This window comes from Apodemus sylvaticus, chromosome 12 (assembly GCF_947179515.1).
Source record: "Apodemus sylvaticus chromosome 12, mApoSyl1.1, whole genome shotgun sequence".
Classification (NCBI taxonomy): Eukaryota; Metazoa; Chordata; class Mammalia; order Rodentia; family Muridae; genus Apodemus; species Apodemus sylvaticus.
The window spans coordinates 88,405,526-88,428,362 of NC_067483.1; the positions used below are offsets into that span (position 1 = coordinate 88,405,526).

The 22,837-nt window shown below is 51.3% G+C and overlaps 1 protein-coding gene across 1 annotated transcript; it reads right to left on the minus strand.

Annotated features, from left to right (window-relative positions):
• Positions 1-1,403: 1,403 nt before the first annotated feature.
• LOC127697521 (epoxide hydrolase 1) lies at positions 1,404-22,450 on the minus strand. Its single transcript, XM_052200716.1, has 9 exons — positions 22,362-22,450; positions 12,793-12,980; positions 10,355-10,535; positions 7,654-7,881; positions 6,436-6,565; positions 5,750-5,958; positions 3,752-3,860; positions 2,255-2,380; positions 1,404-1,830 (listed from the first exon to the last, which is right to left on the minus strand). Exons 2-9 carry the CDS (start codon positions 12,973-12,975, stop codon positions 1,626-1,628), a joined length of 1,371 nt encoding a protein of 456 aa, XP_052056676.1. The 5' UTR covers positions 12,976-12,980; positions 22,362-22,450; the 3' UTR covers positions 1,404-1,625.
• Positions 22,451-22,837: the final 387 nt, after the last annotated feature.

Below are 22,837 nucleotides of genomic sequence, written 5' to 3' on the forward strand. Positions count from 1 at the left end.
GCTGTAGTTCCCTCCTCACTGGCCATCTCTCAGATCCACTGCCTGGAGAACTGGGCCTTCAGTACAGTCACAACAGAGGGTTCAGTGGGTGCCTGAAACTGTCACTGACTGTTCATGCACCCATGTGAGGTCCTCTGATGGCCACAAGGGGGCGGCAAACACACGCCCTTCTGAATTCAGGATTCTTATTTGGCATTTGCTACAGAGGGAAGTGCCAGATAAGATGCCAGGAGACCTCAGGACCCCTTTCCTTCCTGGGCCTCCTCTTCTTTAGCCTTCAGATGTTGCGATATGGAGAGGCTGAGTCTCTGAACCCCAGGACCTCAGAGCAGGAATGGCTCCACAGCCAGCCTGGTTTCCTGTATAAAGCGGGAATCTCCCAGAATGCAGCACCAGGAAGGTGTGTCTCCTCGGAGAAGTAGGGGAAACATCTCTGTTGCTCTCCTGCAGTAATCAGCTCTGAGATGGAGTCCGGATGGTTTCCAGAGCCTCAGTGCAGTCACATTGAGGGGTTCCCAGCAGGGAGGCGTAGGAACCAGGCACCTGCCATTGCTGATTGTAGCAGGCGCCTAGCAGTTGAACACATATGTTGTTCTGGGTTTTTGTATCATGTTACCTGGAGGTCTGGCTGGATCAGAGTGGACATTGGAGGTCACCAGAGTGAACAGAGATAAAAAATACTATAAATAAAGTGCCTACTGGGCACAGCTGGTAAGACCCCATCTGCTGCCTTCCTAGGGATTCTAGCAGGTTCCTCAAATGTCAGTTCTTTCTAAGGTGGGTGCCATGAGCCTTCTAGAGGCAAGTGAAGACAGAGTGGGGGTGGAGAGTGGGCAGGGGCAGGATGCAGGATGGAGGGCCTCAGACCTGAAGGTCAGGCACCACTTTTGTGTTTCCCAGTGTGATCGCGGAGCTAGGCAACCACATTTGGCTACAGCATCCTCCATGCTGCCTCTGGAAATGCCTGAGGCATAGGATCATAGCAGGGAGAGGCCCTGCTCTAGTGGAAGAGAGCGAGACACAGGGGAATCCTCCTCTCTGCCTCAGCGAGAGCACCATGGGACCACACACAGCCAGGCACATCACTCTGGGCTCATTGGAGACATGGCTGGGCTGGGATACTTTGATCTTTTTCACAGACAGTTACCAGCCAAACAACCTTTGCTCCCAGTGCCCTGTGTACTATGAGTGGCCCAAGAGGTGTCAGTGGTTTCTGAGGCTGCCTAGTGTGATATGGCCTTGACCGCTGGAGACACCCAACTGTCCCTCTGCCCTAGGCAGCAGGGCCAAGTTCAGAGGGCCAGCAGGACTCTCCAAGACAGGGGTGGGGAGAACACGGCAACTCTCTTTTAGAAGGGAAGGCCCATGTGGATATTGAAGAAGCACAAGGTTTGGTCCATACATTCTTAGAAATAAATCCATTTATCATAAAAGCCAAGTAGCTCAACACAGCTATGTAGTGGGGTGAAGCATATGGGGTGCTGAGAGACAGCTCTGTGGGGTTTAAGTCGGGGTCCCCCAGGGTGCTCAGGGAACAAGCTTATTCCTCAGAAAGGGGCCATCTTCCATAAGTGTGACTCGGGAGGAACCTGGGCTCCTGCTAGAGCCATGGGAGGTGTCTAGCATCATGACTGCAGCTCAGCCAGGGACACAAACTTGCGGATGTCCTGGGCCAGAAGTTTGGGCTCTTCAAAGGCAGCAAAGTGGCCCCCACGTTCCATGTAGGAATAGGAGATGAGTTTGGGGTACTTGACCTTCACCCACTTTTCTGGGGCATGCATTATCTCGGAAGGGAAGGCAGAATAGCCGGTGGGCACAAAGACCTTCATCCTGTGGAGAAGAGGGATGAGGGGAGGCTGAGGTGCTGTGTTCTCCTGTTTCCAGAGAGGACTCAGGGCCTGGGGAGGACTCTGCTAGGTCCTATGGAGCCATAATGTCAAGGCTTCCACACCCTCCCATTACAGTCCCTCCTTTTCATTCATTAGGAACCTTCTCTGCCAGGGAGGGCCACCCAGCAGGGCATGGGCAACCACTGAGGCCCACCTTGCTGGGCTATCTCTTTGCTCTCCCCTGAGGGTCTCTGTATAGGCCTGTGAATCCCAAAGTACCTGAACACAGGCCAGGACCCTGAAGGAGAGATACTCAGGACGTTTGGTGTCTTTCTCACCTGGCCATCCAGTTTTCCCTGAGTTAAAGGACAGATGGTACCCAGCCCCCAGCCCCAGCGTCCCCCTCCCTGCTCAGCCAGGCTAACCTCTCATGTCTATGCACCATGAGGCCCTGGCCCAAGTTTTCCTTGTAGTAGCGCTGGGAGGAGACAATGGTTCCTGTGGTCCAGTAGATCATGATGTTAGTCAGCAGATCTTGCAGGGAGAACTTCCTGGGAAAACACACAGGATGTCCAGGCTCAGTGAAAGCTATGGCCGTCAAGGACAAAGGGCTGCCCCCTTCAGGGTCACCGCATCAGACAATGCCTAGCTCTCACATGTGGGAGCCCAGAGAAGGACTGATGACTTACACCTGCCGCCCAGGGGTGTGGCCTTCCACAGAGAACAGCCTTCCCCTGTAGCTGTCTTTGTTGTAGAAGAGCCGCTGTGTTTGGCTTTAGGCTGGCCACTGCAGATGCCCTCGTCCCTTCTATGACTTTCGCTGACATCAGTGTTTCAGGCCTATGGTCCTCTGAGTCCTAACTGTGGTGAGCTCTACGTGACCTCCTAACCCTGGTGACTCTTTCAATCCCAGTTGCTGACTCCTCCAAAGGTCTCAACATTGCCTATGTTCTGAAGGACCACGGGTCTACCACAGCCCAAGCTCCCTTGCCACCCTTCTTGAGAACATCTTAGCCTAGAAGACACCAGTGTCCACTGTGTCTGGGTCTAGGATTTCAAGGTTTTTCTGCCCCACAGGAACTGTGATCTGCCAGTAAATTACCACATCTGCCTCCTTGGCCATGTTAGCTCCTCTTCCCAGGGCTGACTGAATTATCTGGTCTAAGGTTACCTCTTCTACATGCTGCCGTCCCCACCTCCATCTCCTCTCCTCTCCCTTCTCAGTCCTGCACCCGGAAACTGCTCACATTGCTTGGGCCTGTAGGACGGAGGCTCTTATTGGGCTCTGTCCTCTTAATCTGTCTGTCCCTCTGTCCTTTCCCGTCTCTTCTCTGTAGTCAACAAGACTTCCCAGCATCCTTAGAAGCTGCTACTCACATTTCTATGATATGTACCACAGACCAACAGACCACACAGAACTTTCTTCCATACACTCTCTCACCCAAGTGCTGCCTTTGTGGATCCAGGCTCTGAGTGGACACCTGACCCAGAAGCCTTGCAGTCTCTGCCCCTCAGTGTGACAGTGACAAAAAGGAGCTTGGCATCAGGCTAAACTCCTGTGACACAGCACTGTGTCAGAGGACACAGCAGTCACCCTCACACCATGCACTCTCTCAGCTCTGTCCCCTCCCATGGCTCTCCACAGAGCTCACAGGCTGTATAGGGCCCAAGTGTCAGGGCTCAGTTGTTCTGACACAGAGGGCGTTTGCTGCTGTGGGCACTTCCTGGCACATGTATTTTTTTCTCATCAGTAAGTAGGAGGCTGAACAAGTCCCTGGCCCTGTCTTGCATCTGCCTCCCCATTCCTGAGCCCTGAAGAAGCTTGCTGGCTGCCCGTGGGGTGCCTGGAGACAGGGATAGAATGTCAGGCCGAGAGGCAGAGCCTGGGGATCAGGTCTGACAGAAAGGTGGTGGGCCCTCACCTCTCCAGGCCTCCATCCTCCAGGTCACGGAATTCTGACTTGGTCCATGTGGAGAACTTTTCTAAGATGTACGCAGCCAGGCCCACAGGAGAGTCATTCAGGGCGCAGCCTGGATGGGAGGGAGCGAGGGAGGGATTCAAGCCTGGCCCCAGAGAGTATGTGACTCCAGGTCCAAGGTGTGTGGGTGCCACAGAGAGGCAGCAGGTCCAGCTGTGCACCCTACATCTGGAGCCCTGGCCTGAGTAGCCTCATAGAGCAAGTGGAGATTTATATTCCATACAATCTCATGGGATTCACAGACCACATGGGCTCTGCCTTGATGTAAAATGGAAAAACCAATACAAGTAAATATTAATATGTCCATGAGTTAAAATACCATTCCAGTCACTGGGACAGCAGGGGAAATGGGAGGTCACTGGACTCTTAGGATCAATGAGGCTCTAGGTACCAGGACCAGCAGTAAAAATCATGGCAGGGGTAACAGTACAGCAGCAACCCCACAGGAGTCGTGGTGAGCAAAAGGAGCAAGAACACAGAGTCTATGCTGTAGGCTTCGGTCCTGAAGGATACATACAGGACACAGTGCCCGGGGAGCCCTAGTTAAGGAGAGTGATGGGGTCACTCAGGTCCTCAGAGAGGCCATCAACTGTGTCTGGGACGTGACGTGGGTAAGAGACAACCTTGGCAAGCTCTCTTTGAGAGTGCAGGTACAAGGCAGGAGAGATGGAGACTGACTTCTTTCTGCTGTATTTTGCATTTTTTTTTATACATTTCCAGTCACAGCATGATGAACATCTGCTTCACAACCAGGACAAAAGCCTGACCTCATAAAGTGCTGTTATGATCAGGAGCTGTCCTGCTGTGGGCGTGGAGCTACCGTGGGAACTGTGGGAGGCTCCACAGTGGGCAAACTGTCTCCCAGATGTCCTCTGAGTGGACTCAGGGGACATCCAGAGGACTCCTGACAGTCCTTGTATCTTCTTTGGCAGCAGTTCTCAACATGGGGGTTGTGACATTTTTAGGGTCAAATGACCCTTTCACAGAGGTCACATATCAGATATCCTGCATATCAGATATTTACATCATGATTCAAAGCAATAGTAAAATTACAGTTATGAAATAACAACAAAAATTATTTCATGGTTGGGGACTCACAGCAAGAGGAACCGTTTTAAAGGGTCTCGGTATTAGGAAGGTTGAGACCCACTGTACTAGAGTGGGCCCACCTAGCCGTGCCTTTCCCCTTCTTTACAGGCCTGTAAACGACAGAAAACCAGCACAGTACAAATGGTTCTGCCCTACAAGAAGAAACACATTTTTTTTCAGTAGTTTTTTTCATCTGTAGGGGGGCTTGGACCTTGGGACTTAACAGGTTTGAAGTAAGGACTCTCCCACTCAGCTGCCTCCCCAACACATTTGTCTCTTCTGAAACAGGATCTCAGCCTAAGGCGCACAGGCAGCCCTTGACCTTCTGGAGCCTCTGGCTGCAGCCCTCAGAGCAGCTGGGTTAGGCCTTCCTGAGGCACGAGGCCTTGTGAGCCTTCAGGCCTGGTTACCCTGGGTGTTAATGAGTCTTGTATTTACTAGAAAACATATTTATATGTTCAAAACCTTTGAACAAACTATTGTTTGCTTTATTATCTATAATTTTCTTTACAAATTACAAAAAAATTTGTAGTTTCTGTTCTTTTTTTCTTTCCACCCCACCCCAACTGTCTAAATGAAGAGTCTTTCTATGTAGCCCAGGATGGCTTGGAACTCACTGTGTAGACTAGGCTAGAATAAAACTTGTGGGGTTCCCCTAGCCTCTGTCTCTCATATGTGGAACTAGAGCTGTGGTGAATGACAGATCATTTGTCACGCGCTGTGATGCCCTGGATTCATTTCTCAGTACAGAAAACAAAGATGTCTGCTCCCTTGTCAGGGGTTTCTTGCTGCAAGCTGTGTTTTCAGGGGCAGTGAGATTCTCTCTGGACCACACTGCCCTGGAGTGCTTACCCACAGTGTCCGGCTTGGTGGCCTGGATGTGTAAGTAGCCGCTCTCCCTCATGATGCTGTAGAAAACCTTCTCCTTATAGGGATACAAGAGCTCAATATCCTTCTCCGTGTAGCCAAGAAATCTCCCAAAACGCTGGCCCAGGAGAGGGGTCAGGGTGTAAATACTTCTTGAAATGAAAGCCATATTCAAGTGCAGGCCTTTCACATGGCTGTGGGCAGAGGAAAGGGCACAGGTAAGCTTGGCTGCTGTGAGACAAGAGTGAGGGGAGAGGGAGGGCAAGGGAGAGGCCGCAGAAATGAAGAATACAAGCAGTCTCCTCCAGCCCTGTCCCTCTGGGGCACCCACTGAGTTGGAGGTAAGTGGTTGGGGAGAAAGAGTTCTCGAGTGTTCTTGTCTTCAGGGCTGTTCTACACCTTGTCCCACATAGACTCCTATAGACTCCTTCCTCTGCTTCAGAAAGCTGCCACAGCTACCTCAGGGGTCAACACACCCTCTCCCACCCAATGGGGGAAGATGTTTCCTCTGTCACAAGCATCCAGACCTGGAGGACCTCACTAAGGGAGCCCCAAGTCTCAGACACTATTAAAGAGGGCCTGGGGTGTACAGTTCTGTGTCCTGTGTAGATCGCACCCACCCACAGAGCCTGGTGAGTCAGCGCCATGCCTGTAAGACTACACCAACTCACTTGGGAACCAACTGGGCTATGTTGGTGCAGATGAGGGACCCCCAGTCCCCGCCTTGAATGTAGAATTTCTGGAAGCCCAGTCGTGACATCAGCTTGTAGAAGATCCTCGCGGTGGCCACGGAATTTAAACCTGAGTGTGAAGGGGACAGACATGGTGTTCTGTACGGTCTGGACAATGGTCTGTGGTTGCTGGACTTTGGGCTTCCAATGAGTTTCTTGAGTACAGCAGCAGCAACAAATAAAATAGCAAACCTCATCAAATCACAAGTGTACATTAGCTTGTAGACGTGAGTGGAGGCACCGCCCTGGGAAATCAAGCAGCAAAGGGACCCTGCAAACACCCAGCAGGAGTCAACGAGGGAAGTTGAGGCAGCCAGCCAGGATTCCCAGTGCAGATTTGTCTCCCCCAGATGAGCCTCCCACCGTCGACATTTATGTCATGGATGAACAGTAGCAGTGTCTGTCAGAAATAAGGTTGTCTTCTCAGCTGTCCTTGGGATGCAAGGTTTTTTTTTTTTAAATTTATTCATTTTATGTATGTAAGTACACTATCACTATCTTCAAACACACCAGAGTCACTGTCTTCACATACAGTATAAGAGGGTATCCCATCCCATTACAGATGGTCGTGAGCCACGATATGGTTGCTGGGGATTGAACTCAGGACCTCTGGAAGAGCAGTCAATGCCCTTAACTACTGAGACATCTCTCCAGCCCAGGGATGCAAGGTTTTTAATACTCTGAGCTGCTTGCTGTTTTTCCCTCTCCCTGTCAGACAGGCAGGGCATCCTGACCCAGGACTGTGTACCCTAAAGAACACTTGGAGATAGTCATGCTTGACTATCAAGTAGGGGCCTGCAGTGGGGTGTCAGCATCCTTGCTTCCAGAGCCCACTTCACTCAACTCCAGAAGCATGTGACAACTTATGGGCACTGAATGGGGAGTCATAGGTAGGTACTAAGGAGCCTGTAAAATTCCCCAGACCTTTCTTTCCCTAGGCTAAGGAGACAGTAGCTCACAGGAGACCAGCAGAAGGAGCATTGCTGTCCCAAGGAAGACCCAGTTCACAGCACAATGGGCCTGGTTCTGCCTTCCTTAGGACACTGCAGCCACCAGTGGGCCTGTGAGCCACACAGCATAGGGCTCAGGGTGGTGCTGCCCCCAGCAGGCTCTGTGATGACAGAGCAGTGTGGATGCGCCCCCTTCAGGACCCTGTACCTTTCTTGCTGGATGCCTGTGAGAAGCCATAGCCAGGAATGGAGGGACAGATGATTTCAAACACATGTTCATCACTCAGGCCGTGGGTCTTGGGGTCAGTCAGCAGCGGGATGATCTTGTAAAACTCATAGAAGGAGCCGGGCCAGCCGTGCACCATCAGCAAGGGCTTTGGGGTGCGGCCTGAGGGCGGCTGGGGAGGCTTGACGTGGATGAAGTGGATGTCCAGCCCTGGGGACAGAGACAGTCGGGGTGAGGGACAGAGACAGTCAGGGTGAGAGACAGAGAGACAGTCAGAGTGAGAGACAGAGAGACAGTCAGGGTGAGGGACAGAGACAGTCGGGGTGAGGGACAGAGAGACAGTCAGGGTGAGGGACAGAGACAATCAGGCTGAGGGACAGAGAGACAGTCAGGCCGAGGGACAGAGCATTCAGGCTGAGGGAAGGGTTCCGCTGTGATAAAGGCTGAAGTCCAGAGGATTTTGCTTCTCTGTGCGCCATTTCTGGGAGAGAATAAGTGTTGGGCCCTTGGTGTCCCCAGGAACTGAAGACAGTGATGACAAGTCTCACCGTCGGTGATCACAGCGTGCTCTGGCTATGTGTTTATCCTGGCTGACCTCGCGGTCACCTCAGAGTGTGCTGTCTGGAGGGCAGAGAGGGTCTGGCAATGCATGACCAGGTTCCTGTGATGGAGAGCTCTCAGCAGGGCTTCATGAACAATTCATGAAGAACATATCAGCGGAGGGAGAGGCTCATGTGAGCATCAACAGTGGGCTGCACTCATCTCCGCAGAGCAGTCCTGTGGAGCGACTTTCCTCCCTGTGCTCAGCCAACACACGACCGAGCTCACGGCCATCAGATTAAATGTCCACATCATGGCTGTGGTGTAGCTCAGTTTTACAGACAGTTCTAGGCACTGTATATTCACTTACGTGGGGCTCTATTCTTGTAAAACATGAAGTAGTTTTATTTATTCTTCAACTATTTCCTATATATGCATTTATATAGCATATATTATATATAATACACTAATATATACATACACACAAACACATATGCGTGTATCTTGATAGCTTCCCACTCCCCATGGCTCCTTGCATGTTCTTGTTCTAACCTATGACATGCAGGTACTGTCGTCTGCATGCACATGACTGTGGTCATCTAGAATCACCTGCCACCCCAAAGAAAAAGGATTTCCCCTCCCTTAGCAGCCAGCATGCTGGAGTTATTGACTGGGTTGGCCTTGTGCATGAATGCAACAGCCCCAAGTGGCTTATATTCTCATGACCCTGCCTGGTGTGAAAATGTTAGAAGCTAAAAATGCACTAAAAATCCATTTATTTAATGATTCAATAGATTGGTAGATCACTTACTTGCCTAGTATACATGAGGTCCCATATTCAGTGCACGCACACACACACACACACACACACATACACACACACGCGCGCGCGCGCGCGCGCGCGCGCGAGTGTATTTAACATACTGTGGTAATGAGGCTGAGTAAGAGTTGTGCCTAAAGTGAGTGTCACTAGCCTGGGAACAGGACCCAGAGTGGTTTCTACAGAATGCACACTGATGTCACACGCTATAAAACCATGAGCTACACTATCAAGGGCCAAAGACTTTATGAAACTCTGTAGGCAGAGGTTTGACGTTCTCAAGTATACATTACAAAATTGTACACAGTAACCCTCCAGGAGGATTAAAGTATAACCGAGTATTTTAACTTTGTTATCTGTTGTGTATGTATTTAATTCTTTCTACTATGAACAGATATAAAATGGGTAAGCTTTTCACCTGTTTGAGCTGAAGCATTTCTTACCACTTTTTTTTTTTTTTTTGGAGACAGGGTTTCTCTATGTAGTCCTGGCTGTCCTGGAACTCACTCTGTAGACCAGGCTGGCCTCAGAACTCAGAAGTCCACCTGCCTCTGCCTCCCAGAGTGCTGGGATTACAGGCGTGCACCACCACCGCCCGGCTTCTTCCCACTTTCTAATTATAAAACCAAACTTTTTATTTATTGTATGCACATGGGTATGTTGCAGCATGTGTGCCTGTATAGCACAGGAATGCATGGTGCTTGCGGAGATCAAAAGAGGGCACCTGACATCCTAGAACTAGTTATTAGCCACCATGTGGGAGCTGGGAACCCTGGTCCTCTGCAAGCTTAGAAAGAGCTTTTAATTGCTGAGCCTTCGCTCCAGTCCCCAAACTAAACCGTTTATCTCCTCAAAATTATTCATTAAAACTTTCATCCATTCACTTTGTGGTGCTGGGCTGTGAGGTTGAGGGCCATGGGTGGACAGGACGGTTTATCACAGGACTGACCACTGAGCACCCCATAGAACTGCCTAGCCTGAAACTCCATTGGGCTGAGCTGAGGCAGATCATGTCCAGACCCCAGGCTTCCTGTATAGACCCTGCTCAAGCACCCTGCTACACTGCTGCCTGGAGTTTGCAGGTCTCGGGTCCCACACCATTGCTCTGCCATTTTGTTTAGTGCTATAGATTCACAGTTTGTTGACTCAGTTTTCTTTGTAAATCCTGGCAAGATGGTGAACCACCGCATCTCAGTGACCTTCCACGATCCTGGGGTGCTGCAGCACGGTTGACTTCGGGCGACTCATCTCACACAGGAAGGCTGCTCCCGAGACTCACGCCCTCCCCGCTTCCCCACCCTGGCTGCTGTTCTGGAATCTCACCTTCAATCTTGGTCTTGAAGTGGGGGTACTGGTTGAGGATCTCCACCTGCTTCCTCCAGTCAAACTCGTTCCTCCAGTAGGACACCACCTTCTTCAGGTAGTTGGAGTTGAAGCCATAGTGGAAGCGGCTGCCCTCCAAAGGCGGGGATGCCCGGAACCCATCTATCCTCTGGTGTAAGTCCTGCAGTGAAGAAGCCAGGGTGGGCACCAGAGACAGGAGAGGGCTTGTGTGCACAACCCAGAGTGAACCCCGAAGCCATAGATGGTCACCATGGAGAAGCCACACAGGCCACCCACACGTGTCACTGGATCCCTGGGGCTAATGCGTGCTCTCCTGCAGGCTTCAGATTTCCCCTCATCTATCTCTGTCCTGGTGGAATGGGGTGGGGGGCATTCTGGGAGAGAACGGAAGGCTTTGCACAGGCCACACGATGTGTCCTCCCTCTTAGCTCCCTCCCAGTCATCTTCTCATTTCATAGATGTGTGAACAACGCCCACTTAATTCACCAAGCCGCCTACAATTGTGGAATTGACAATTATTGTAAATAGCAAGATTATTGTAGAGAATATGCAAGGGTTCCACTTTCTCCCAGCCATAAGGAGCTGCCATAGATGCAGGAGCAGAGAGGCCATGGACACAGTGACCCCTGCAGGAGCAGAGAGGCCATGGACACAGTGACCCCTGCAGGAGCAGAGAGGCCATGGACACAGTGACCCCTGCAGGAGCAGAGAGGTCATGGACACGGTGACCCCTGCAGGAGCAGAGAGGCCATGGACACAGGGACCCTGCAGGAGCAGAGAGGCCATGGACACAGGGACCCTGCAGGAGCAGAGAGGCCATGGACACAGTGACCCCTGCAGGAGCAGAGAGGCCATGGACACAGTGACCCCTGCAGGAGCAGAGAGGCCATGGACACAGGGACCCTGCAGGAGCAGAGAGGCCATGGACACAGGGACCCTGCAGGAGCAGAGAGGCCATGGACACAGGGACCCTGCAGGAGCAGAGAGGCCATGGACACAGTGACCCCTGCAGGAGCAGAGAGGCCATGGACACAGTGACCCCTGCAGGAGCAGAGAGGCCATGGACACAGTGACCCCTGCAGGAGCAGAGAGGCCATGGACACAGGGACCCCTGCAGGAGCAGAGAGGCCATGGACACAGGGACCCCTGCAGGAGCAGAGAGGCCATGGACACAGTGACCCCTGCAGGAGCAGAGAGGCCATGGACACAGGGACCCCTGCAGGAGCAGAGAGGCCATGGACACAGGGACCCCTGCAGGAGCAGAGAGGCCATGGACACAGTGACCCCTGCAGGAGCAGAGAGGCCATGGACACAGTGACCCCTGCAGGAGCAGAGAGGCCATGGACACAGGGACCCCTGCAGGAGCAGAGAGGCCATGGACACAGTGACCCCTGCAGGAGCAGAGAGGCCATGGACACAGGGACCCCTGCAGGAGCAGAGAGGCCATGGACAGAGGGACCCCTGCAGGAGCAGAGAGGTCATGGACACAGGGACCCCGGCTGGAGCAGTAATTATTGTATTTCTTTTCCCCACACCCTTTTACAGACACATAAGCTATTCACGGGGCAGTCAATAAACAGGCGGCTGCACTGCCCTTGGGCCATGGTGCACCCGCCCTGCTCTACAGCCTCCAATGATTCCAGCACAGACGAACTGGCCTGCCCAGGCACAGCCCCAAACACACTGGATGCAGAGAAAGTTCAGCGCTCCAGCCGGGGGACGTGCCCGTCGCCTCATGAAGGGGCTCAGAGTCATCATTCACAGGGATTTTCATGTCCCTTGGCCTCCCCCAAACAGGTTTGGAAACCTTAGACTCCATTCGGGATGGATCCTCAGGGCTGAGTTCCCACCTCGGGCCCAGCATGCCCTTCCCACACGTGAGCTCAGCTGCTTGCCCTTGGCTTCAGTCCAGTCCTCCTGGGAACGTCCCTGACCTTTTGTTAGTGCCCCAGTGACATCAATCTCCACTGATGTGCAGGTCACTCTATCTCTTGATGCAGTCTCTTTTCCTGCATGTCCTGAGCTCCACTCCCCTCCTTAGCTGTGACTCCACATCAGCCCAGGGACATCTGCTCACTCTGTCCCTTAAACTGTGCTCCACCCTCAAGTAGGCAGACTAGGAGGTTGGGGGATGGGAGCTTTCTTCAGTCTATGGTGCACACAATGGTTCTACAAGCAGCTCCTCTGGGCCTTGTGTGGGGGATGAGAGGTAGCTTGAGAAACGGGGTTATTAGGGAGGAAATTCCTTTTGGGAACAAAATGCACGTGCCCTCAGGGAGAAGAGTGGCCAGGACCACCCCAGGCCTGTGCATTTCCAAAGCTCCATCCTCAGCCATGTCCCCACTCTGGTCCCAGGGGAGCACAGCAGGACTCCCCGCCCCTTTGGTGTTTGTCCTGCCTGGGAAAGGGTGTCTCACCTTGATCTCCTCATCTGATGTCTCCACCTTGAAGGGCCGGATGCTCTCATCTTCTTTGGCTGAGGGCTTTGACCCTGGGCCCCACCACCCATCTTCAAGTGGTAAGGTCTCCTCCTTGTCCCGGGTGACAAACCAGTAGATGACAAAGCCCAGCACGGAAGCCAGGACAAGTTCCAGCCACATGACTCCTGGGAGATGAGAGGACACATCAGCGAGAGGGAGAACCTGGCTGCTGCGGGGCTCTCCAGGGATGCCAGGGGTCAGAAAGGCTCTTCCCTGCTCATTCCCAAGTGTGAGGGCTCATCTGAGCTGTCCACCTGATGGGATTCAGAGCCCTTAGGACACAAGCTCCAGGTTTGACTGTGATGGTGCTTCCAGGAGGTGACCTGAGCCACCATGAATTGAGTTGGTGTCTTTCCAAGTGCTAGAGCCACAGGCTGAATAAAGGAGGAAAGAGATCTGAGCTCCGGCATTCATCTCTCTGCACTCTGACTGTGGATACGATGTGACACGTCACCTCCAGCTCCTCAGAGGCCATGCTTGCCCTGCCCTGATTGACTCTCTCCTCAGGCACAGGTCAGTCTCTCTCCACTAAGGAGCTCCTTGTTTTGTCACACCAACCAGCAAACAACTACTGTGTGTCCCACTCCTGGACTCATTTCTCTGTGCTTTGTGAGAAACCTGAGTGTGGCCAGAAGGATAATGGCGTTTCTTGTGTCAGACCCCCAGGAAACGCTGTGAGCAATGGATTGTTCTGTATGACTGACAGCCACTGGAGAAGAAGCCTCTGCTGCGGCCTAAGTTTGCACAGTGGCTGCCACAGCCCCACACAAAACACTTCTGCAACAGTTTGTCCATTGTCTTCTGCTTCATTCTGAATCCAGTTTCCTTATTACTCACAGTGGCCACAGTTGCTGTTTCAAAGTAACTGATGTACTGCAGCTCTGGTTTAAATTTTTCTGTTGTTAGTGTTACTAATATTCTGGTGAGTGGGACATACTTCCTGGTTTCAAGTATTATAGTCAATGTCTATATCATAGCTAAGTGACACTTCCAGATCTATACTCCTTAGTTTTGCCTTTAAACAACTCCCTTTGTTTCAATATTTTCTACTGTGGGCATAATTTAATGCCCTGTGCATTCTCTTATACGTTTGGTTGTGAGCCTAACCTTTAGTGACTGAGCCATCTCTTCAGCTGTTGTCAGTGTATTCTGCTTGCCTTGCTCTGCTCTTCCTAAATTAATAGTAATACTCAGAGAAACACTGGCTCTTGTTTTTGATTTAATGATGTTTGAGATGGAGGTTGACCATGAACCCAGCCATCCTCCTGCCTCAGGCTTCCCAGTACCCAGGAATATAAGCATGGCTCATCATGTCTAACCAATAATTTTCTGATTTAGGCTAACAATGCTAAAGATATACAATCCAAAAATCTGCATAATGTTAGAGAGACAGGCTCAATCATGACTCTACTAGGCCGTGAGAACTGCCCACCCCCTGGGAACTGTGTGCGGTGGCTTCAACAGTGCTGGGAGGGGGCTGTGGGGGCTCCATTTGGAGCCCTGGGGCTTCTAAGGAGCCTTCTGCTCCCGATGTGGCTCAGGAGGTTCTCTCTAAACCCCAATGTGTAAAAAGAGGGGGTGCATTCTATGTGTGGTCCTGGAAGGAGGGTTCTTCATTGGGTACATGGGAAGTGGGAGGTCAAAGGTCCTGGGACCCTGAATCCAGCTGAGAGTGGGACAATGTAAGGAGCTCAGCCTCAGCTGTGGCTGTCATCTCTGGGTATTTTAAATAGTTTTATGGAGAGAGGATACACACCCTACTACATGCCCATTTCAAGTGTACAACCCAATTGTTTGGAGTCTATTCATGGACAGAGGCAACCATCAGCACAGCTTATGTTAGGATATTGTGATGCCAACAAAGAGAAACCTTACACTCTGAACATGTTGCTTCTCTAGTCCCCAACCTATCCTGGGCCTTCCGTAACCACCTCTCCAGTTTCTGTAGGCATGCGCTATTACATTTCAGCAAATCCAAGCTGTACTTTAATACCCACAAGTCTGAGTCTTTTGTCTTTTCTCTCAGGAGGAAGAAAGAAGAACCCGGTCTCTGCAAACCAATACCACAGAGATCCCGGCCCGGCATTGTGGCGGGCTCCTCAGCCTCCATCTTCCTAGGACAGTGCCAGGTTGGCAGGAACATGAACCTCTGCTTAGAGCAAGGGAAGAGGAGGTTTCCCTGGTCACACTATAGTCAGGACCATCCTGGGGTGACAGACAGAGCAGGGAGTGGAACCTCAAGGCAGGAAAAAGCCTGATAGAAAAACACATGCACACACAGCACCTGCTAAGTTCAGATGGTCGGGGGCTGCATCAGTGATCGTAGAGGCCCCAGGTTTATTTCTGCAGAATGCTGCCCATTTAAGCTAAGAACTGTCCCACTATATGCCATTTCCAGTGACACCAAGCCACACAGAAAGGCAGCTGTGGGCTTCCACAGAGATGTGGGTGACGAGTGGGGGTACCTGCTCCCTGATGAGGAAGGAATCTCAAGTGGAAACTGCTTCTGTCTAGCAAGGACCCTACTTATCATCTCCCCCACCTGCCATCAGTCCCAGAGCCACCTCTGTGTCTTCCTCCATACCCATCCATCACCAGAGGCTGTTATATCACACACAGATATAACATCCTCCATGGCCAGCCCCTCTGCCCAGGAACCTTATCACCCCATATTGGATACTGCCACAGATCTCAAGAGAGGCAACCTAGGCACCATCAGTCAAAGCCACTGGGACATGGAGACCCCAGGACAGCCCTCCATGAAAGCCATGTCTGTGAATGAGGTCTTCAACTTCCTTCCCATCTCCCACTTTGAGCTGTAAACATCTGTGTGGCTCAAAGTCTCTGTGAGAATGTTTCCTGAGAGTCTGGGTACCAGAGAGAAAGCATTGCCCATCCTAGTGAGAGGATACTAGTGTGTGTATGTGTGTGTGTGTGTGTGTGTGTGTCTGTGTGTGTGTCTGTCTGTATGTGTGTCTATGTCTTGTGTGTCTCTGTGTGTGTCTGTGTATGTCTGTGTGTGTGTGTCTATGTCTTTCTGTGTGTGTGTGTGTGTTTCTCTCTCTCTCTCTGTTGGTGTACATTCCATTCCCAGGCCCCCAGACCAAGGCTTCTGTCTCTCCCTCAGCCCTTGTCCTCAGATCCCTGATCCATCAGGTGGTGGAACCAGCTTGAATAAAACAAGTTAGAGATGGCTGGGGATGAGTCCTTCAGAATTCAAATGGGGACTTTGCTTTTTTTTCATTTCTAGAGACTCTTTGTCCCTACTATAAAGTCGTCTTCCTCGAGAAGATGGAATGCTGTCACCTGTTGCCTGAGGGCCAGCGAGAGGAGACCACTTTTGTATGATGCCATCAGGAGAGCTACAAGCAGAGTCCAGCAGGAAAGCTGGCCAAGCTGCCCGGGAACTTGACAATCAGCCCCTACCTGACTGCAGCAGGGAGGCCCCAAGTGCCTCTGTTGTTGTCCCTGGGAACAGAAGAGCCTGCTTTTCCTTCTCTGGGCAGAATTATCGCAGCGTGCTGGGCTGTTCACCAGAGCTGAGTGCAGGCTCCGTAGTTCCTCCCTGGTCACAGCTTGCAGGTGAGGGCATCTGAGAGCAATCCCTACCAACCCTGACTTTTATAATTTCAGAGCCCCAATGACTCAGCTGATCTGTTGTGTACACAGAGCAGTTATCACCCTGGACTTCAGACAGCAAACTGAACCACAGTGACAGTGACAGTGACCAGGAGGCTCAGTGCTGAGGGTCCAGTGCTGGAGCTCTATCGGAAAAACCAGAATCTAGGCAAAAGGGCTCCAGGATGACTCACTCTGGGCTTGTGCCAGCACCCACCCCATATGAGGTTTTGTTTACCCATGGGTGACTGTGGCCTGAATGTGTAGGCAGACATTTTAGAAGTAATTCTTAGGTTTTTTTGGTTTTTGCTTGATACTGACCAAATGAGATGGAAAGTTCTCTGGACCATAAAGTTGACACTAGAAGCTTTGATTGAAAAAGATTTTAAATTTTAGTAATAGTTTCCAGAGTATTTCTCAGTCCAGTCTATGGGGCTAAAGGATCGAGGAATATTGTTAAGTGTGGAGCAAGACTAGAGTTAAGTGTGGGCTCAGAGGGCAACCTCTGTAAGCCAACTACCCTTGAAGAGAAACCTGTTCTCTTTACCCAGAGAGCAAGAGAGTGAGCACACACTCAGGCCTGTCCTCTGAGATCTCCCTCTAGTACAGGGAGCAGTGACTCAGCAGATGTGGTCCTTGGAAGGCAGATTACAGGCCTGGATACTCAGTCGTTTCCCAGAGCAAAGGCCAATCACAGAGATCCCTGCCAGCCTGGATCTGACTGGACAAGCTGTTAACTGTGTCAGCTCCACCTTCTGATGGTTACACAAAAGCCAGCATTCCTCAGGGACTAGGGAGGCCTGCTCCCCTCTACCAAGGGGCATTTCCTTAGCCCTGGCAGAGGGAGCAATGGCTACCTGTGCTGCCTATTAGCACAGGAACCTGCATGCTGGCCTCCGGACTCCCTCAGTATCAGCAGAATCTGTTATGGATTTCACAGTCCATGCTGGCTTCCTGGTTCTGCTCACCTCAACCTTCTAAAATGTCTCCACCTCATGGGCTTCCCTCCCTACAATTGTTCTTTGTCCTTATAATCCTGCTATTTCAGGCTCTCTCTCTCTCTCTCTCTCTCTCTCTCTCTCTCTCTCTCTCTCTCTCTCTCTCTCAATGTGTGTGTGTTTGTGTGTGTGTGTGTGTGTCCCTCCTCTGTTTTACTGTCTCTCTCTCTCAGACTTGGTCTCCCCCTCTCTTAGTCCTCTCTTGGTCTTCCTCTCTCAATCCCCCTCCCTCCTCTCATGGCCCATCCAGCCTGCTGGCCACATCCAGTTTCCTGCTTTCAATCGATGCCCCTTTGAGCAGACTCTGGCTGTACTCTTCCTCATATCTACACTGACACCCTTCCTGTTAACCAGACCTTGGAGTGGCCTGTCCTCACTTTATATATGCTGTTACTACATGCTTTATACATGTTACTCTGTGTAGCCCTGGCTGTCCTGGAACTCACTCTGTAGACCAGGCTGGTCTCGAACTCAGAAATCCACCTGCCTCTGCTTCCCAAGTGCTGGGATTAAAGGTGTGTGCCACCACTGCTCAGCTTGGCTAAATCTCTTCAAAGAACATTCAAACTGCTTTCATGGGACCATAATCCTTTGGAAAAGCCCACAAACAACACTGAACCATTCTTAGCAGTCAAATCACAAGTCTCTACTTCCTTGTGATTTGTAGTAAGAATTTCCATGTAGTAAGAATTCCTTTGTCCTTTTTTGACCTGCGTATAAAAAAACCCAATACTTCTCTCTTATCAGCAAACAAGTGTACAATGAACCCCACAAACCACTGTGTAATCCTTCTTGCTCAATAAAAACATAGATCAAAATAGTTATGATAAAACATTTCCAGTCTTCTCAATTCTTTGAACAGGGAGACTACAAAAGCCACCAAGGCACCTCAGTGAGACCCTCTCCTGGGATGGCACTCACACTGAGGTGGGCACTACTGTTGCAACTCAGTTTCTTTCTCCACCCTATCTCCAATGAGGAGCAGAGATAACATCAGGTCAAGGGAAAGTACAGTGATAGCTAGGCCTAGGGCAATGGAGATCTTAACACACCCTAGACTGAGGGGAATGGAAGGCCACTAGTCACTTATTGTCCTGGATGCTTTTGTGTGTCAACTTGACACAAGCTGGGGTTATCACAGAGAAAGGAGCTTCAGTTGGGGAAGTGCCTCCATGAGATCCAGCTGTAAGGCATTTTCTCAATTAGTGATCAAGTTAGGAGGACCCATTGTGGGTGATGCCATCCCTGGGCTGGTAGTCTTGGGTTCTATAAGAAAGCAAGCTGAGCAAGTCAGGGAAGCAAGCCAGTAAGGAACATCCCTCCATGACCTTTGCATCACCTCCTGCTTGAGTTCCAGTCCTGACCTCCTTTGGTGATGAACAGCAATGTGGAAAGTATAAGCTGAATAAACCCTTTCCTCCCCAACTTGCTTCTTGGTCTTGATGTCTGTGCAGGAATAGAAACCCTGACTAAGACACTTACCCTTTCCTACTGTCTAATGTTTTATTGCTGTGAAGAGACACCATGACCACAACTCTTAGAAGGAAAACAGTTAATTGGAGCTGACTTATAGCTAAGAGGTTTAGTCCATTATCATCATGGTGGGGAGCATGGCGGCAGGCAGGCAGACACGGTGCTGGAGAGGAAGCTGAGAGTTCTACATCTGGGTCTGCAGACACAGGAAGAGACTGAACCACTAGGCCCTGCTTGAGCATCTGAGACCTCAAAGCTTCCCCCAGTGACACACTGTCTCCAACAAGGCCACTACTCCAACAAGTCCACCCCTCTTAATAGGACCACTCCCTGTGAGCCTATGGCGGCCATTTTCTTTCAAGCCACCTCACCTACCCATCACTAACATGCTCTCAGTATACATGGGCTTAGGGTGGGCTAGGGTGGGGCCGGTAGAGTTTACAGAGGTAGGGTGACTGTAGGGTACCTGAAGATAGGAAGCAGCTAGTGATGATAAGATGGGACTTATCAGTGAGGAAACCCTCCCAAGTCACCCACAATGCTGTAAAGAGTCCCTCACTCGTGTTCCTGTGAGCCCAATCCATTCTTGAGTTCATCATGTTCTTCCGTGGAATCATTTGTCATTTCTGCCTGTCTGAGAGGGATAGATACATGCTCATGTCACTCCTTTTAAGTCTGTATTAAAACCTTTTCTTAAAAAACTCCAACTCTGTTTCATACTAACTCTGAAATTCCTTTCTACACCCGAGGTCAAGATCCTGGCTGCACCTGACTGGATGTTACAGGGAAAGCCACAGGCTACACAGCCGCAGTGCAGAGCTGCATCCTTCACCTGAGGAAGGCCCTCCTCTTACATTTATCAAATTTATCACCTTATGTACTACTATAACCTCAAGAACCAAAGGGCATTCCCTGTGTGTAGAGAGCATGAAAAGTTCAGAGAGGAAGTTTAGTCAAGATAATCTAAGCAGTAAGTGCAAAGAGACAGCCATTCTGTGCCACTGCTCACCAGACTCTGGAATGCTAGAGGGGGCAGACTCCACCGTCTTAAGCACAAACAAGAATTGTTGTTTGTCAGTTGGTCAAGTGGAGTTTTCTGTAAACATATTTTAATAGCACAGGTGGAACAATACTTTTGCCCCTAAAGTGATCTCCTCAGTCTTGGAAGAGTGCACCGGTGCGGCTCTGCACAGTGGCTTGCCTGTACAGGAAAGTGGGGACAACCAACTGGCAGCAAAGGGAGGGCATGCACTGGGCCAGGAGTCAGATGCCACCCCAGGCCTGTAATGGTGGAAGGGACATGCCAGCCACTCAGAGAGGGAGAACAGTTGCTCTCTGGGGAGAAGGCATGAACTGTGACTTTCCTCAGGAAATCAATCAGCCCTGCTAGTGGGCTCTTAACTCCAGTGAACCAGTTGTGGAAATGATTATGTCTGAGGAGGAGACCCAGTGTACCCATCCCCTGGGCATCACCATGCAGGCAGGAGAAGGTTCCTGGCAGGGGTTGGCCTCCCTCTTGGTCACCTTTCCCCAGTCTTAGCAACACAGCTCACTGGAGACTCCACCATGCCACCAGCTTTTCCTGAAGACCACCTGCAGGTGACCCCAGAAGGCCACTGGGACTGAGTAGTGGCCTCCCTGCTTCCAATCTTGTCCTTGACCTCTGTTGTGCCCCATCCCACCAGCCAGGCTGTGTTCCCATACTCAGAGGTCTTAAAACAAGAATCAGGAAGCAGAATTTGGGCTTCTGCCCTTCAAATACTTGAGCCTGGGCCAGAACCCGAGGGAAAACAAAAACAAAAAGGGCTGAGGCACCAGATAAGCAGGGCCATGCCTGGGCATGCTGGGCTGCTGTGGACGGGAGGAAGGATGCTGCCTATCCTTACGGGGCTTTTTGTGGGTACCCCTGGGGCACTAGTTGGGCACTGGGCAGAAACTGGACCCCAGGGGTCTGATGGAGACTCTCCCCCTTTCTCTAAGAATCCCTCCCTCTGCTCAGCATGCCCTTCCCTCTCAGCACATCTGGGGCAGCAGGTGTGCAAGGTTCAGCCAAAGGCAGGTGCAGCCACACCAGATAGCATGGGGTATTAGTGTTGGTGCTGAAGGCCACACAGCTGGTCCAGGAACACCTGAGGGTCTAGGGAAATCTTGTTTTCTTGGAAGGAGGGGCAGCAGAAAGCTTGGGGCCCCCTCACTGACATTGGTCGCTCCTCTCACAGGACAACTGAGGACATAAAAGCCACCAGGCACGCCTCTGCTTCAGGACCTTTGCATGTTCTCCCCTCAGCCCAGTGCAGCTGGACACGGAGAGTGAGGCTACTCCTAACCCTCTGGAGGGTGAGAGTGTTGCCTCTGTGAGGCCTTCCCTCTCCAGTCAGCAGTCCTGGTCTCTTTTATGGCTTCCTATTTCCTACAGCTCACAAATATAATTTATATTTTACAAATAGATAGACATTTATTTTGTCCTGCTTGTGATCTGACCCAGGACCTTGAATGGAGTTTGTCATCTGCACTAAAAAACTTCTAGATTCCATGAGGACAAATTCCCTGCCTTCCCCAGGGTAGAGGGCAGTGTCTGCACAGTCAGCTCTGGTCCTTGAGCACAGCCACACTGGACATACTTCTTCAGGGACACAGGAAGCCCTCACGTGGCCCTCCTCGTGTGGGTGTTTGGGAATGGAAAGTGTTTGCTGAACACGCCCACGTTTTTGCTTTCCTCCCCACCTCCAGTCTTGTGTGACTTCAGACCGTGCACAGCCAGCGAAAGGCTCCACTTGAGGAAGGAAGCCACTATCACAGTAAAATGCAGTGTGAGCCGCTGGGGCTCTGTGACTTTAAAAAAAGAACAGGCAGAAATCTGAGGCAGAGGAGCAAACATTGATCTTTACAATCCTGCCAGCAGCCAAGAATGCCAGCAAAGGCGGAGTCTTATGGCTGATGTGCATGCTTCCATACCGGGTCCCTCCACCTCCCTTCTGATCCCGCCAAGCAGATGCTAGAAAGGGGATCTAGACTTCAGGCCACTGGATGTTTAAATGATGGGAGGTGCAGACCAGAGAAGTTAAACTTAAAAGTCAATGTGTGGACAGTGCCCTTAGCTACCTGGATCGGTTTGGATGACTGTTCAAGTAGCAAGTCTGGAACCCAAGGGACAAACATGCATCCTGGGGATAGAGAACCACGGGGCTAAGGAGCCAGCATCTCCGTCAGGCACAGCACCCACCCCTTGCTTCCGAAGCAGAACCGGAAGGCTCCGGGGAGGGGGGAGGATGGGGCGTCAGAGGCAGGACTGGAAGGCATGGCCTACTGCATGCCCGGATCAGTCTTGGGTTATGGGGAAGCGCATTTATCTGCAGGAGACACGCGCAGCCCCCGCAACTCTCACGCTGGGGTGCTGCTGCTGTCCCCGGAGCTTACTGTCAGGGTGGCGCTCGCGCTCCTCCTCCAGAGGTCTCTGGTGTGCAGTTCCTCCACTCCCAAACTCCTCTTCTTTGCCTATCTCTGAGCTATGGAGAAACTAGCTGCCTGTTTGCCTCGCCCCTACTAGTCCCGCCCTCACTAGCCCCGCCCCACCCATGGCCCCACTCCTGAGTTGCCTATTTGGCCTAGGCTGGCTGAGCATCTAGCTATGGTTTCACTTGTTCTGGCAAAGTCTGCCGTTCTGAACAGGATTTTGGCAGGTTAAACTCTGCAGCCTGTGGACTCTAAACACAAAAGCCCGAGCTGGTCTGGTGCTACAGCCTTCCTCTCACTTTCCTAGCAATTCCTTGTAATCATCCTATAAGCGAATGGTCAGTGAGCAAACATCTGGGGAGAAAGCTTGCTAGGGTGCTTGTCTCCCATGGGCAAGGCGCTGGAGTTCATTCCCAGAGCCACAAATAAAACAGAGTGAA